Raw genomic sequence first — 15,383 nt, forward strand, 5'->3', positions numbered from 1 at the left:
TAAGAACTGGCTCCGTACCAAATCTACCGATGTCCTAAAGCTTTCTTTGGGTATTATTCTCCGATATTATTTATTATGTGGACATTGTCTGGGACGGCCCCAGGAGAACTCTGCTGAGAGTGTTTGTGCTCTTCTCTGCCACACTTGCCTTGTAAAGTGTTTAGTACCCAGTAGCCAGCACACAGCCCAAACACAACATTGCCCATAGCACTCTCCGAAGTATAAGTTGGAAAATTTGTCCTTATTTATGAACAAATTTGCTTCCTTTCACACATGCAATGGCATATAAAAAACCCTTTTCATTGAATTAAGGCAAAAGTTCAGTCTCAAGAGTTTTCAGGGGACTAATTGCATGAACTAAAGCCTCAAATGTTTAGCATAGCTGTTTCCCATAACAGGCCCTTCAGATAACATCACTTTTACTATGTATGTATTGGGTTTGTGTGTCAGCAGAGAGGAGCTACAGGAGTGCCTTCGGCAAGAAGCTTCCCCCGTGTCTGACAGAGCCAATTCCAGCTGGCTTCAACACAGACCCATTGATGTCCCTGTCAGTGTTCTCCTCTCTCCCCTCCTTTAATCTGTTGATGCAGAGGCACTACTACCATAGCTGCTGGGCTTGGCGTTGACTACTGAAGTGAAATTGAGTCTGGGAAGAAGGGAGGGGTGGGAGGAAGGTGTTCTAAGATTTGGGTTTATTTCTCATTACTCTGCTCTGATTTGATTGGTAATAAATTAAACTGATTTCCTCAAGTCACGTTTGTTTTGGCCATGACGTTAATCGGTGAGTGATCTCTCCCTGTCCTTATCTCCTCTCTCCCTGTCCTTATCTCCACCCATGAGCCTTTCATTAAATTTTCTCTTCCCTGTCCAGCTGAGGAGGAGAGTAACAGAGCAGCCTTGGTGGGCACCTGGTATCCAGCCGGGGTCAACTCAACACAAAGCTGTTAATTCAGTATGTAGTCAGGAAGAATAACTTTACACCTTCTCATAGTGTTACACCTTCTCTTTGAAATATGACAAGAGGATGATTTGAACAATGCTATTATTTGACTGATCAATTCTGCAAAGCTATTACCAACTCCAAATGCCTTTAAAATCTGGACTTGTTTAGTTATTTGCAAGTGTTCTATCTGAAAAGGTTTGTTGGGCATTTTGCATGCTCAGTTTTGTGATACAGAAAACATGCCCACTCGGAATTTGACTTAAATTATTTTAATAACCAATTATTAACAACTATTTTGATTATAAAGACCAGCACACCCAACTTCACTTATCATAGGTAAATTCAAGTTTTCAGTCACTGTGTTTCAATGCCATTTTCAGTTCCGACATCCAGTCTGGGTCGTCTTCCTCAAAGTCCCTAAAAATAGATTTCAAAATGTTGTTTTGCAAAGCAAAATATAACTTTATAAATCTTTGCCTTTTTTTCCCCCGTGGAAAAATTACCCAATAACTAGGATAAATTATGTTAAAAATATCAGTGCAAGAGACATATTTCCTGCACTGTTGTGATTAAGGAACCAAAAGATGTTCTCTTTGGAATTTACTAAAGTAATTTTTATCAAAACCAAAACCAAATTCATATACTTAGAGACTGAAAATGTGTTGATATTGACAGCCTGCAACTGAACTACAGAAATACATGCCTAAGTAGTTCATCTCTAAGTGCCACAAAAATAAACAATGACATAAATTGAAACTCTGAGAATCCAAGAACTACCCCCAAAACATACACAGATCTGTAAAACACAGTATTTTTGTTCAAATGTGTTGATTTTTCACTCCGCTCTTTCAAAAACACAAAGTGGGTCACTAACATAATCAGAACACAGAATTTAAAAGGTCTCTATAAATATGTCTCTATAAGTAGGTTCCAAAGAGGTTTTATTGCATGACACATGAAAATTTAGGAAGAATAATATACAAATGCAGCAAACATACCACTAGGCAAGTGGTTTTGCCACTGGTTATCAGATTTCAAGGTCAGAGTACAAAGACTTTCATACAAGAAGGTTTTGCACTTTACTGTGGATCTAACTTCAGCTCAGGCTTTCATTTTTTTCAAAGTCATCAGCAAATTATTAGCGTATCTGCTAATAACAAGCATCCTGTTTAATCTTCAGACTATCAGTAACTATAAATATAGCAAATAAAACCTGTAAGATAGCAAATGCTACCAAATTCCATTATGTAGGAGAGAGGTGGATTTTAATGCTGAGAATAAAACTTTTTTTTTCAGGAGAACATTGTTTTGGGAAAATCACTTTGAGGAACCAAAGAAAACAAAAATACAAGGACGTCATTTGGACATACGTGTCATCTTCATCAGATCTAGGCTCAAGTCTCTCAGAATCTATGATAACATCTCCATGTTCACCATCTACTTCATCAGATGCTTCAGTTTCATCAGAAAGTGGACCTCTTAATATATTTTCAGAAGCTTTGAAAATATAAAAATTAAAATGTCACCAAAATATTTTAATTTTAAAAATAAACCTATTAAAAATATTAATACTATGTAGTCTTTCTAATTTGTCCCCACTTTGTAGTAGATTCCAGGTCAAGTTGTTACCTATTTTAAATGCAGAACAAGTATCTGTGGCTGTGCACATCTATAGGCTGCATCTGTCTTTAGCTGTACCATTTTACCATCCTGCCCTCAAAACAGGGCATTGCTGACTTAGTGGAAGTGGATTTACCTGATAGGGCTGCAGTGTGTTTATTGCACCCCCCTAACACATACACCAGGCCACTCAGCAGGATGGAGGACACTTGGCTCTACAGCATCTGCATTTTGGTCACAACTTCATTCAGCTGTTGAGCTGCAAGTGAAAGTCCATCATAAAGAGCTGTAATGGAGATGTACAATCACTCATGAATTCTAATCCTGGCTTTTTTTAATTCCACGTCTCGTTTCATAAACTTAAAAAAAAACACCCAACCTGTTGTGATATGAATTCAAGTGCACAATCTCTCTATATGGGGGCTATGTATGAAAAAAAAATAAAAAGGGGAAAGTCTTTATTAATAAACCTGTTTGTATAAATGTTTGCCTACAAACTGGGGATTTACCTGGCTTATAAATTGTGTATGTTTTAAATGCTAGGCTGACATCTGCATTAGTGAGAATGTTCATCAGGGTCCGAGGAGTTTCCTTGTTCCACTGCTTACGTGGCTTTTTTTCACAGTAGTTTATAACACCACCACCTGGGTAGAAAGTATTCATAAATACTACTTAGATAAAACGGCATTAGCAGTGTGGATTACATTGAAGATCACATTCAAGAGAGAAACAAAGGAAGAAGAGAGTCTAGGTATTTCCATCTGTAGCACCACTGACCTCTCAAAAAACTAAGGTTGACACTGTCAGCATTAAAAGGACAACAAGTTACAGAACAGTCACAGTGGAACTTTTTGCTGACAGAAAGCTAGCAGAAACAGGCTGAGGAGTGTGAGGAGTCAGAGTCTCTGCAAGCTTATGTGGTGCCTCTATGAATCTCACAAAATGGAGCCTGAGGCCATTTTTGTGCCTTTTAATAGCAGAACACCTAAATACATGCATTCTTCTGTCCTTTTCCCTTGTGCATATAATTATCATGCAACATTCCTACCACAGCTGGGGAATTTTCTGACTACTTATGTTTTGACTATTTATTTCCACAGCATTTATTCACAGTTCCTTACAATACATATCTATAATCACATTAAATAATTATAACAGTTGCATAAGTGAGGGGCACTTTAAAATTGAAACATTTTTCAGAAGAAATCTCATGTTAAGTGTTTTAATTAAAAGCTGTAGATGTGGAAGAAAAATCTATGCCTCACATGTGAGGTCATAATTGATAGTTATTGCCATTGACCTTTTCTGGATGTTAATGACAACAGAAGTAGAGGTACAGATGTTTTATGCTCCCAATAGTATCCCGTAGTTGAAAGACGGGCAGTTTCATTCTGCATCAAATGAATTCCTCACTGTTACCTCCACAAACATCATATTAAGAGGAGAATTGTAGGGTAATTTCTTAGTCATGATTATAATTTTAGGGTTGCTAGCATTATCTGTGGTTTTCATCACTCTTTGCAATTCTCCTGTCACACAAAACCACAAAGAAATTCTCTTCAGCACAGCGGACTTTTTAGTTGTTAATAAAATATTTTAAAATTAATTTTACATCATTTTAAACATGTCCGGTAAAATTTTGGCCTTTAAAATCTATAAAGAATCACTGATATTACTTGAACTAAAACCACATTTAATCAAATCTTACTTTCAGTCTCTTCAGGTGTAAAACTGGAAGAAAGCAAGGATGCATTTTCCAGGACATCCAGTACAGTATTGGATATCCTTTTTTCCCATTGCCTCCTGTGGACATGTGACAAATCAATATCTCCTGCAAGGAAAGCAGACGTTTCTATTGTAACTGTAACAAAAAAAGGACGATAACAAGCATCTAACTTGATTCTCTGTCCAGATTGCCCTGTCCAGGCCAAGCAGTACTAAGAGTACAGCACTTAACTAGCAGTGATGTTTGATTCTATGGGTACAAATCCGACTTGGTAAGAGCTCCCCATGCATTTACTCTATTCCAAATGTTTTCAAACAAATGTTTTAATAATTTGGCCAAGATAATTTCAAAAATATTTTTTTAACATCTCTGAGGAGCAGTATCAATCAATGCAACTGCAGAAGTAACTGGTGGTGGAAGAGTTTTCTACAGCTTCAGGCTTGTTTGTGCTACCTGTTTAAATGGCTGGATCATTGACATGTAGGTATCACTACACAGAAGGAAGTGCATCAGCCTTAACACTGTAAAACTTACCCTCTTGCTCAGACTTCCTTTGTTCCTTTGTGCCTTCACTCAAACTCTCAGTAATATTTTTCCTTTCTAAGGGGCTACGATTGCTACTTTCATCTTCTCTTTGCTTTAAAAAAATAAAGACTGCATTAATCATTATCCTTGCTGCCGAGAAAAAACAAGCAGTAATATTAACATAACAGTTTTGCTATAAAATTGCTGGCCTAAAGATCTGAAGACCTGAAAACTAAACCACTGACAATGAAGCCAGTTGCAATTGCACAGTACCTATTACTGCACAGCATTTCACACTGCATGCCTTTTTTTGACAGACCATCTCAGTTTTTGAAGCTAAGCACACATGTAGTTACTTGATGCAATTTGTGTTTTGTTTTGGTTTTTTTTTTTTTACATTTAAGAACAGAAGCAATATAAGGATAAATTATTTATATTCCCAGGGAAAACAAGATGCACCCAAATATTAAACATCTCAGATTGACAGGCCTATGAAAAGGAAAAAAAATAAGCCCCATGGCAACACATTTGTAAAAATATACCAAGTACAGCTGAGTCAGGCTGTGCTGTAATGTGCCCATAGGTGATATCTTGGCTACCTGTAACTTAATTCTCCTCACCTCAAATCTCACATGGGCCCTAAAACCTGGTGAGAATTATGTTCAGACTAGACTGTTTCCACAGCAGCCTGTTCTCAGTGTTCCCCTGAAGCAATGAAAATGCATAAATTTTTGCAGAATCCAAAAACTTAGAAAAATGAGAGCGGATTTTTTTATTTGGGTTTTTGTTTTGACAGGCTTATAAGGAAATACACATTGGAACTAAACTAAATATGGGAAAAATCAAAAAGTTAAGAGTGGTGAAAAATGCACAGGAAAACTGCAATTTGAACACAGATGACAGCTGATCCAGTAGGCTGATCCATGGTTTCGTATACTAATAATTTTCCATAAGAACTTTTCTATCATATAGAACATTCTAAATTACTAAAATACAAATATTATATTTATATTTGGATACTTACCCTATTTTCTTTCCTATTATTTGAGCTTCCACCAGCCATGACACTACCTGATACATTAAGTAAGAGACTGAAGAGTTAACACCTTTAGCAAACATTTGTAGTAAAGTAGCATTCCAGAGGTATGACAGCAATGCCACTGAACCAAGCAATGAAAATTATGTGATAGCTCCTCACACTTCTGTCAACAGAACTCATTCTCAACAGGGAGTCCCTCCACTATTCAGTTCTAAACATGTACAAATTTTGGTGTAGATTAATTGATGCAGAAGAAAAAAAATCCAACATTCTCTCTAAAAACTAAATAGTGAATGTAACTTGCTTCACCATATTTCGGGAAAGAAAGAACTCATATTTAAAATACATGCAACAGTTAAAAGTTTTGCTTATTTTAAAATTGAATTATTTCTAGCACAAGTCTTATCCCTAACAATGTATATATTGCAGCTTTGCACTCTACTTACGTTGGAATATAATTTACACCCTTCAAACATTTTCTATATAGCTTCAATAACATTAGATTTTGAAATAATTAAAAGTAGATTTGAACATATAGTACTAATGTTTTATAGCTACTTTTAAGATCTTACATTTCCTAGTCATTTTGTCATTCCCTACATCAACAAAAATGTTGTTCACTTACCCTTTCGTCTTGCTGCACTGCCTTCATGTTTCTTGGTTTCCTTTAATACCTGCTCAAATTCTTTTATCATCTGGAATGTGTATAAAAAGATGGAGGTGCTGTACCATTTTTAACTTCCTCAATTTTTATGTTACATTATTTTTTAAAAATAGTCACTATACAAAACAGCTGCAATACCTAATTTCAGCTGCATCAGGTCAATATTCAACTTCAATTTTCAAAACAAATCCTTTTAAAAACTCAGCTCTCTGAGAAGTCTGCAACTGTATTTATGGCTTTTAGAGTAGGACCTACACAACACATTTTATAGTTATACAATAACAAACTACAAAAGAAAATGATTTAGTACTTAAAATGTAGATACCATTGCTTAAATATAGAGACAAAGAATATACTATACCTCAGAAGGCAAACAATTTTTTATAAGTTTGGTTAAGCAGCCTCTTGAAAGAATAGTACTGGCTGATGGACGATCCTGAGGATTTCTCTTAAACATCTGTTTTATTAAGTAATGAAGTTCATAGGAGTAGTGAGATGGTAGTGGATTGTAGGACCCTTTGCATATCTTAAGGATGAGATGTTTCCAGCTATTGGCTTGAAACTGCATTAAAAATAAATGAACATGAGAGCAGAGAGTATAAGCATAAGGTAAAAAAATGCTGAGATGATTTAAGAGGAGCTTTAATATTTTCTATATAAAAATGCATAGTATGTATTTTTGTAGGCTCCCTTACTACCACCTGATTTGGCTTCCAATTTGACAGTTTCAGAGGTGTGAAAAAACAACACTAGGAACTTTCCTCTACATTTCGTAGGGCCGTTGCATGGGCATTTAATGATGTCAATAATGACAAAAATTTACTGAGAATGAAAACATCACAGTGACTAAAACCAGATCATAATGAACGCTGCAAACAATAATCTTTACAACTGGAAAGCAGATGGGAGAGTTACTCCTATAAATTTAGGATTAATCAAATTTTATTTTATAGGAATCAAATTCATCATCAGATTTAAACTGCAAGAGTGAAACAGCAAGCTAGGAAATACACAGACTTTGATTTTAAAAAAAATTATCAAAAGTAGCCTATAAAGGCACAAATACCCTCTTGCAAATCTAAATGTTTGAGAACTTTTACCTCCACGCAGGAAGTTTTCTTTGGGTACACTCTGCTGGCTTGGCTGCAGAGTACCAAACATCCACAGTGTGTGGCATCACCTCTGATAGATGATGCAAGAACATGTGTGACCATCACACAAAACCAGACACCTAACATTTCAATGCTGCTAAAAAGGGAAGAATACTCCACTCCTTTGAACCCCAGCTCTGAGCTCTGCCTGAATAGTTGTGACACTGCCAAAGCCTCGCCACAGACTTACTTAGGCTAACACACACCCATGCGCAGACTCCTTTATCGCTCAGTCAATACACTCTTGCACAGCCAGCAGTTGCAGCTGTGGAGAATCTTTTGCTGATATGCAGGATTTGAACAATGCTCTCAGACATATGGTATCATTCTGGGGGCTGTTCTGTGCAGGCCCAGGAGCTGGACTTTGATAAACCTTGTGGGTCCCTTCCAAACAGAATATTCTGTGGTTCTGTGATTTCAAGGTATAGTATTACCTCAACAAAAGGAAACTGCTGCTTATAAAAAACTACGACAAAATCACCTTCAATTAGGATCTCATTTTCTTGCCAAACAAACATATCCCGATGAGGGCTCTTCTGTTACCCATGTGTCTGTATACAGAAGCCAGAGGAAGTTAACACATAAGAAACACAGCATCAAGACTGTAAAAGACAGGGTCCCAGGAATGACAGAAAGACAGAACCATACATCAAGGCTCCCACGGTTCCAAGAGGAGGACAGTGCTTTGACAGTGACTTCTTTGATTTGAAGAATAAGCAAAGGTATATCACTGATGCGAGATACAAAACTGCTTATTGCTTTCTACCTTTCACTGTACTTGCACACAATATATTCTCATTAGTAAAGATTTTGAGTGTCATTGCCTATATCTCCTGTGATCATCTTGATCCTATAAAACGCAATGCTCACTGCAACATCCCTGCAGATATCTGGAACCTGCCTGGCAACTGCTGGACTCCTTAATAAGTCCCAGATCACTGATATTGAGGAAAGTTAACCAAGAAAAAAAAATTGTTTTCTAACAATTTTGAAAATTAAGTCTTCTACAGAAGGGTCCAGTAGGTCCCAAGAACTGCTGAGAAACAGAAGGCACATAGTGTAGGAGGTCTGGGAAGGGTGGAGCAATACTTCCCTCTTTTGGAAGCGGCAGCAAACACATCAGTCAAATCTACAGTACAGCTAACTGCTAATTAAGTTTTAAGGAATTCCAAAACTTTTCTGATAGCAATAAAGCTCTACTTACCGGATGTTTTAGAGTGCACAGCTCATATAGAATACACCCCAGAGACCATATATCACTGTAGATATAGAGAAGGATGAGAAATTTTGAGCCAAAAATTACAATTTAATGTCCTGCTTCGAAAAAGTGAGACTCAATCTGTGTACATAACTTAATTGAATAAACTAAAAATAAATGTAAGTAACTATAAAAGACAACACAATTATGCATTTAACCTCTCCAGTGGAAATGTTTTTGCTTATTTTATCCTATCCTGATGTAAAAAAGATGACTGTTATACAGTTGTAGTTGGCTTTTTATTCCTAGGATGTCTCTTAAACAATTTGCTGCAACAACAGTTATCCTTCCATCCTTGAAAGTCTTTGTATTCCATAGCCCCTAACATCAGATGGCAACCACACAATCCTAATTCTGAGAGCTGGAATTCTGGCCCTGCCAATAAGAACTCTCCTACAGAGAAAAAAACGATCATTTTCCATCAAAAGTGAGTACTGCCACCTGCACAAGAAGCGACTGATATCTTTCTTCCAAGAGGAGCAGAAAAAACTGAAGTTCTAGAAGGTTTCTTCCCTCCTATGGAAAACCAATTGCACAACTAGGGTCACAGAACAGATCTAGGGGAGGGAACATAATATGGCTTAGTATTTGGGAGTCTGGGAAGAAGCTGTAAAAACGGTACTATCAAGATGCTCTCAGAAGTTCTTGCATTAGGACCAGAAAATCTAGGCTCTATAAATCTAAGTAATCCATTTTGTGCCATTATCCCTACATTATGACCAGCGTGAAGAGCTTAAAAAATATGATGAGTCCAAAAAAAAAAAAACAAGACCAGCAAAAGATGTAAACACATACCTATGTATGTGCACAGATAGGTAGGTATTTGTGTGTATGTTTGTATGCATATATTTACTCTCCCAAACAAACACATGTCTGCACAACAGTTTTCAAACTTCTAAGACTAAAGATATTGTGCTCTCAGTTACATTACTAAAGAGGAATTTCTGCACTTTCATCTTAAAAAACCTGTAATTACCTCTTTCTAAAAACACTTCAGCTCAGTATCTTCTCTAAACCAAATACAGATAAGCCACAAAGCCAGATTGAGACAGCAATAAAAAACCCTACATCAGTCAGGCATTATTTGTGACCACTGAAAACACAGGTACCTTTTGTTGTTGTATGGCATGCTTTCCCATATTTCTGGAGGTACGTAATAAGGAGTTCCCACATATGTGCAAGCGTACGACATCGGGCTATTGAAACAACAAAGAAGAAACACCAGGTGGAAAGCCATGATTTAAGAACTCTGTACTATTTGTCAATGGTATAATAAAACTTGACACCACTGAGATCAGTGGAGATGTCCACATACTGTGCAAGAAGGCGTGCAGATCCAAAATCTCCCAATTTCACTTTCCCGTTTTGAGTGAGGAAGATGTTCTGCATTTCAAAAGCATAGATTAACGTACTGAAATATTCTTCTAGGAATCATTTCTGCAGTTTGTATATGCAGAAAACATGGTGGCAATCACTTCTAGTATTTTATATTTCCTTTTACTTGCTTCTCCTAATACTTCCACCAAAAAAAAAAAAAAGCTAAGAACTATGTCATGTTCTTTGATTCCATGACATAGAACTGTGTCCAGGGAAATGGAAAGCTTATATGGGCCTAACTCCAGCATCATTAGCAGAGGAAGAATCACAGCTTAGAATTGCCTTAATCTCTATGCTGTACTCAAACCAATAAGGTCACACTTTCTTCTGAATTTCCCTCTTTCTGATAGGTAACAGTAACAAAGAAAAAAATGTGAGGCAAGACATTTAAAAACTGCATAATCTATACACTTTTTTTATACTTCTGTTACTGTTTTAAACTATATGCAGTCTGTCACAAGCAATTAGTGCTATCATCAGTTTGGATATGAAGGATATATCTATACTTAGATGATGGTTACGCCTGCAATATTACATCATCCCATGCACTCAACAGTTTCATTTACATGATATTCTTAGGCCTAAATAAAAAACACAGAACTTAGCTGTCACAGGAAATTATGAAAGAGGGAGTTTAACTTTTACATGCAGAAGAGGTCTTTAATGGCAACAAAACTTGCTCTGTTCACCTTAGATTTTATATCCCTGTGCAGCACACGTTTATCATGAATGTGCTTCACCGCCAGGCACATCTGCACAAACCAGTGAAGGATCTGAAAAAGAGTAACTAGTACTTATAACAGCTCAATGCTGTATGTAATGAATACTAATAGATAAAAAAAATTAGGAAAAGAAAAGCATGTTCCGAATATTTGGGAGTTAAAAGTACCTCTAACATAATGGCCTCACACCAGCATAAAAGACTGAGTTCAGGATAAATTATATTTTAATATGGCAGAAGAAATGTTTATTAACTGTGTCTAGAAAGCGGTAATAATACATAACAATGATGAAGGTAGGGAGTTGCTACATGGCATTTTATCTCACGGTCATTTTATAAGCAAGTTCATTACAGTTTCATAGTAAATTAGCAAATAAAAAACCCCACCCACCAAACAACAAAACAAAAACAAAACCCATGGGGAAATAACACACAGTTTCTAAAAGAAAATGTGTTCCCTTTAAAGTACAAAAGAAAACTCCTAAAGATGCAAACATGCATAGAAAATCTAAATATTCAGTTAGTTGAGATTTCTGGTCCTTTTGTTTTAACTAACGTGATGCTTCTAACTGTGGCAAGAAGCAGCTTTCATTCACTACAATGTCCCTTTGAACTTTCTGCTAAGTAATTTTATAGCCTCTCTGATAAAAGGAGTTAATGCCTGCTGAATACTTTAAACATTTAATTGCTACATAAAATGCAAGTGTTTAGTCTCTTGGCTAGCTTAATTTATCCTGCCAGAGTGCTTTGTTTACTTTTCATTTGCAGTACATCTTACTATGCTTTAAATTCTGTCTGAGGTTTCTGTAAAATTCTTATTTAATTGCATACAAACCTGACTCTCTTTTTCCCACTATCTGCACAATTCCCAGATACAGGCAGCAATTCCTTTTTTAATCCTTTCAGTTCAATTCTTGCCTTGTTCTGCCAGAAATTATAAAAGAAATATCTTTTCTATTCTAACTGTAAGTGCCTTTGTTTTATTTAAGGTACCTCACAGTGTTTGCATATCTATAATTTGGTTTATGCAGCATGTTTCAGTTTACATGAAACAGGATTTCTGGCCCCCTGGTTCAAAACAATGTCTTTTCTTACCGTATCTTCAGGGAAAAAATTTCCTCTTTGGTGTTTAATCTTTTGCATTAGATCTCCATCGTCACAATATTCCATCACTATATACAGATGTCCATCAGCTAAATTTTAGGTAATTTAAGAATAGTTAGTAGTTTCATTAGCAGAATAAGTAATTTTTTTACTGTAAGTAACACTTTTTACTATAAAGCTCCGACTACATGCTACGTGTTATATGTTACAATAAACATGTATTTTGTTTATAACATGTATTGTAAACAAAAAGAGGAAAGTAATCTTGATCCCTGAGGAGCGTGCAACTAGAAACAAATGAAGGAACTTAAATTTTTATATTTACCTTCAAATGATTCTTTATAGGCAACGATATTCGGATGTTTCATTTTAGCCAAAAGAACTGCTTCCTTCCTAGAGTTCTCTACACCAGACGAAGACTGAAAATATAAGTACACCTGTATAAATGTCACACTAATAAATTTTCACACAGACACACAATACACTTCACTTTCCAAAAGGAAAATATTTTTAAGAATTATTTTTCAGTTATTTTTAAAAGCCATTTAGAACCCCCAAAGCCCCATCTTTTTAATCTATGGTTTATTACTAGCTGAAGACATCTTTGAGCTTTTTAAGTGTTTGGATTTTAATATTTCTTTTTTTTTTGATAGGATATTTTCCTACTTCAATTAATGACTTTTTCTATTTTAAAAGTGCAGAACTAAGTAACAAAGCAGCACACACCAACTTCGGAACAGCTGACAGTCTGCATGAACTCAATATAAAGCCAAGAGCCCAAATATTAACTGAGCCTCAGGCTCCAGAAAGCTGGTGTCTCCCATTTAGTGATTTTTTTGCTTATCTAGATGCAGAGAAGATAATCCAAATAAGTGATTACCAGCAATAATAATAATTTTCTCATTAGGCACTGCAGGTGAAATCTGCATTCCAGTGAAATCAAGGGCATCGGGGAACAAGGATTTCATTGAAAGTGTCTTCCTATGTGCTGCACTTCCCAAAATGTAACCACGCACTTTCTGAATCGGATCAGATTTTCCTACTTTACTCAGTACCAACATCAACTCAGACATAGTTATACAGTAACCATACCATGCAACTGTCTAATACACAAAATTTGCAGCAAAAGTGTTCAGCGTTTCAAAAACACATCTGCAATTATGATTTTTTTAAAATTTTACTTTTTTTAAGCAGTGGGTGAGGTGGCGTATGTGTCACACTTACCATGGGAAGTCTTATTTCCTTCATCGCATACTTCTGGTCACTGATTCCATGATGAACTAGGAGAACTCTGCCAAAGGATCCCTCTCCTAGTACTTTCAACACTTTGTATTCTTCCATATTTTATAGGCCCAGGCCCTACACTTCTCTTCAAAAAAAATCCACAAAATAACAAGAATGACTGATAAACGTGGGTACCTACGACTTTCCAGCATTACCATAATACTTCCATGCACTGCTACATGATTTTACTGAAAATGAGGCCTCCAGAAAGTAAAACTCAAAGCTTGATCCAGCATTATTGCTGCATTTTTTAATTTCAAACGCTAAAGCTCTCTGAAAACGTAAATTGCAAACCTACAACGTTGCATCTTCTTTTTGCTACCTGCGCTCCTGCAGGTGGTTTCATAACACTAAAGAAAACTCACAGGCACAATAACATAACAAGCTTCAAGCTTCCAGTGACAATTCTCACTATAAGCAGGATCAAACTGGTAAAAGTTACTACACATCGACTTCAACAACTGAAAGATCCAGAGTATTTTAGTTAGAAGGGACCTGCAATGGTCACCTAGTCCAACTGCCTTACCACTTCAGGGGTGACCAAAAGTTAAATCACATTGGTAAGGGGATGGTGCAAATGCCTTTTAAACACTGACAGGCTTGGGGCACTGACTACCTCTCTAAGAAGTCTGTTCCAGTGTTTGGCCACCCTCTCAGCAAAGAAATGTTCCCTAACATCCAGTGTAAAGCTCCCCCTGGTTCAGTTCTGAGTTGTTCCCAGTTGTCCTATCACTGCATTTAAGCTGTATCACAGAATCGCTGAGGCTGGAAAAGACCTCTGAGATCACCAAGTCCAACCTTAAGACTGATGACCACCTTGTCAACCAGACCATGGTACTAAAGTGCCCCATGTAGTCATTTCTTGAGCACCTCCAGAAATGGTGACTCCACTACCTCCCTGGGCAACTTGTTCAACGTTAAACAACCCTTTCCACGAAGAAATTCCTCTTGCTGTCCAACCCAAACCTCCCCTGACACAGTTTGAGGCCGTGTCCTCTCGTTCCGGAGAGGACATGGCTATGGAGCTTAATCCCACAACACCAGAGAGCTCCCACAACTGCTCAAACTCCCACGTTCCCATTTTCTGCTAAAAACGCTTCTCAAGCATTTCACACACAGCAGCGATCTATTCTCCTTTTTTCCCAAAACGTTGGTGTTTTTAAGTTGGTTATCCACGTTCCAAGCATCCCTTTATGTATACACTGTGCACACACTGTTTTAAAGGGCTGATGAGTTGTTTTTGAAAAGCATCTCGGGGCTTGTTTCTACAGCTCCTCTAGCCTGGGGAAGAGCAGCCCCAACCCGCCCCCAGCCCCTCAGGCCCGCCGGGTACTCACCTCGGCGGGCCGTAATCCCGCCGGGCAAAGGCCCGAGCACAGGCCCTGGCACAAGCCCAGCGCTTGCTCCACAACCTCCCCGTGGCGGGATGGGGGCGGAGGATGGGAAGGAGAACGGAGCTGCCCGGGCGGGAACGCCCAGCCCGCGCCTCTGAGGCGGAGCCACCGGCAGAGAGGGCTGTCCCTCGGAGCATGATGAATACGGAAACACTGCGTGTGATGAGTGTGGAAAATACCAGTATTCTGCTTTGACGCTTCACTTTCAAGAGCAGACTACATAGTTTACAGCATATAGCCTATAAATAAAGAACAAAAGCAACTCAGTTGATAAGTTTAATGTCTACTGTATTAGAGACTAATGCAAACCAACATTAAAACAGTCACGTAAGTAGTGTATCAGACGTCATCTAAGATTACTTGATAATGAACAATGTCAGTAACTAAAGAGATTAAAATGTTTTGTTGAAACAGCTCTAAAACTCTATAAAAGTTTAAATTTAGCCTACACCTTACAAGCTGGCTTCAGTTTTCAAAACTAGATGTTGTAGTAGACATTGACCTATTAGAATGCCTACATTACTGTTTATTTTCTTAAATTGAAAGGTTCCTAAGAATTCCTTAGAGTTCTGCAATT

General features: G+C 37.3%; 1 protein-coding gene across 4 annotated transcripts; it reads right to left on the bottom strand.

Annotated features, from left to right (window-relative positions):
* Nucleotides 1–1,196: 1,196 nt before the first annotated feature.
* NEK3 (NIMA related kinase 3) lies at nucleotides 1,197–15,369 on the bottom strand. Of its 4 annotated transcripts, none has more exons than XM_017815079.1 (16): nucleotides 14,750–15,369; nucleotides 13,353–13,492; nucleotides 12,454–12,547; nucleotides 12,120–12,217; nucleotides 10,993–11,076; nucleotides 10,242–10,309; nucleotides 10,036–10,122; nucleotides 8,873–8,927; nucleotides 6,879–7,079; nucleotides 6,479–6,548; nucleotides 5,839–5,885; nucleotides 4,824–4,926; nucleotides 4,272–4,394; nucleotides 3,073–3,207; nucleotides 2,314–2,440; nucleotides 1,197–1,360 (listed from the first exon to the last, which is right to left on the bottom strand). In XM_017815079.1, exons 2-16 carry the CDS (start codon nucleotides 13,467–13,469, stop codon nucleotides 1,294–1,296), a joined length of 1,476 nt encoding a protein of 491 aa, XP_017670568.1. In that variant the 5' UTR covers nucleotides 13,470–13,492; nucleotides 14,750–15,369; the 3' UTR covers nucleotides 1,197–1,293. The 4 variants fall into 4 exon arrangements, 2 of the variants coding, with proteins under 2 accessions (XP_017670568.1, XP_017670567.1); XM_017815078.1 differs by having other exon boundaries at nucleotides 13,353–13,497; XR_001874837.1 differs by lacking the exon at nucleotides 1,197–1,360 and adding an exon at nucleotides 2,700–2,822 and having other exon boundaries at nucleotides 2,325–2,440; nucleotides 13,353–13,497.
* Nucleotides 15,370–15,383: the final 14 nt, after the last annotated feature.

Source organism: Lepidothrix coronata, unplaced genomic scaffold (genome assembly GCF_001604755.1).
Source record: "Lepidothrix coronata isolate B3197 unplaced genomic scaffold, Lepidothrix_coronata-1.0 Scaffold48, whole genome shotgun sequence".
Classification (NCBI taxonomy): Eukaryota; Metazoa; Chordata; class Aves; order Passeriformes; family Pipridae; genus Lepidothrix; species Lepidothrix coronata.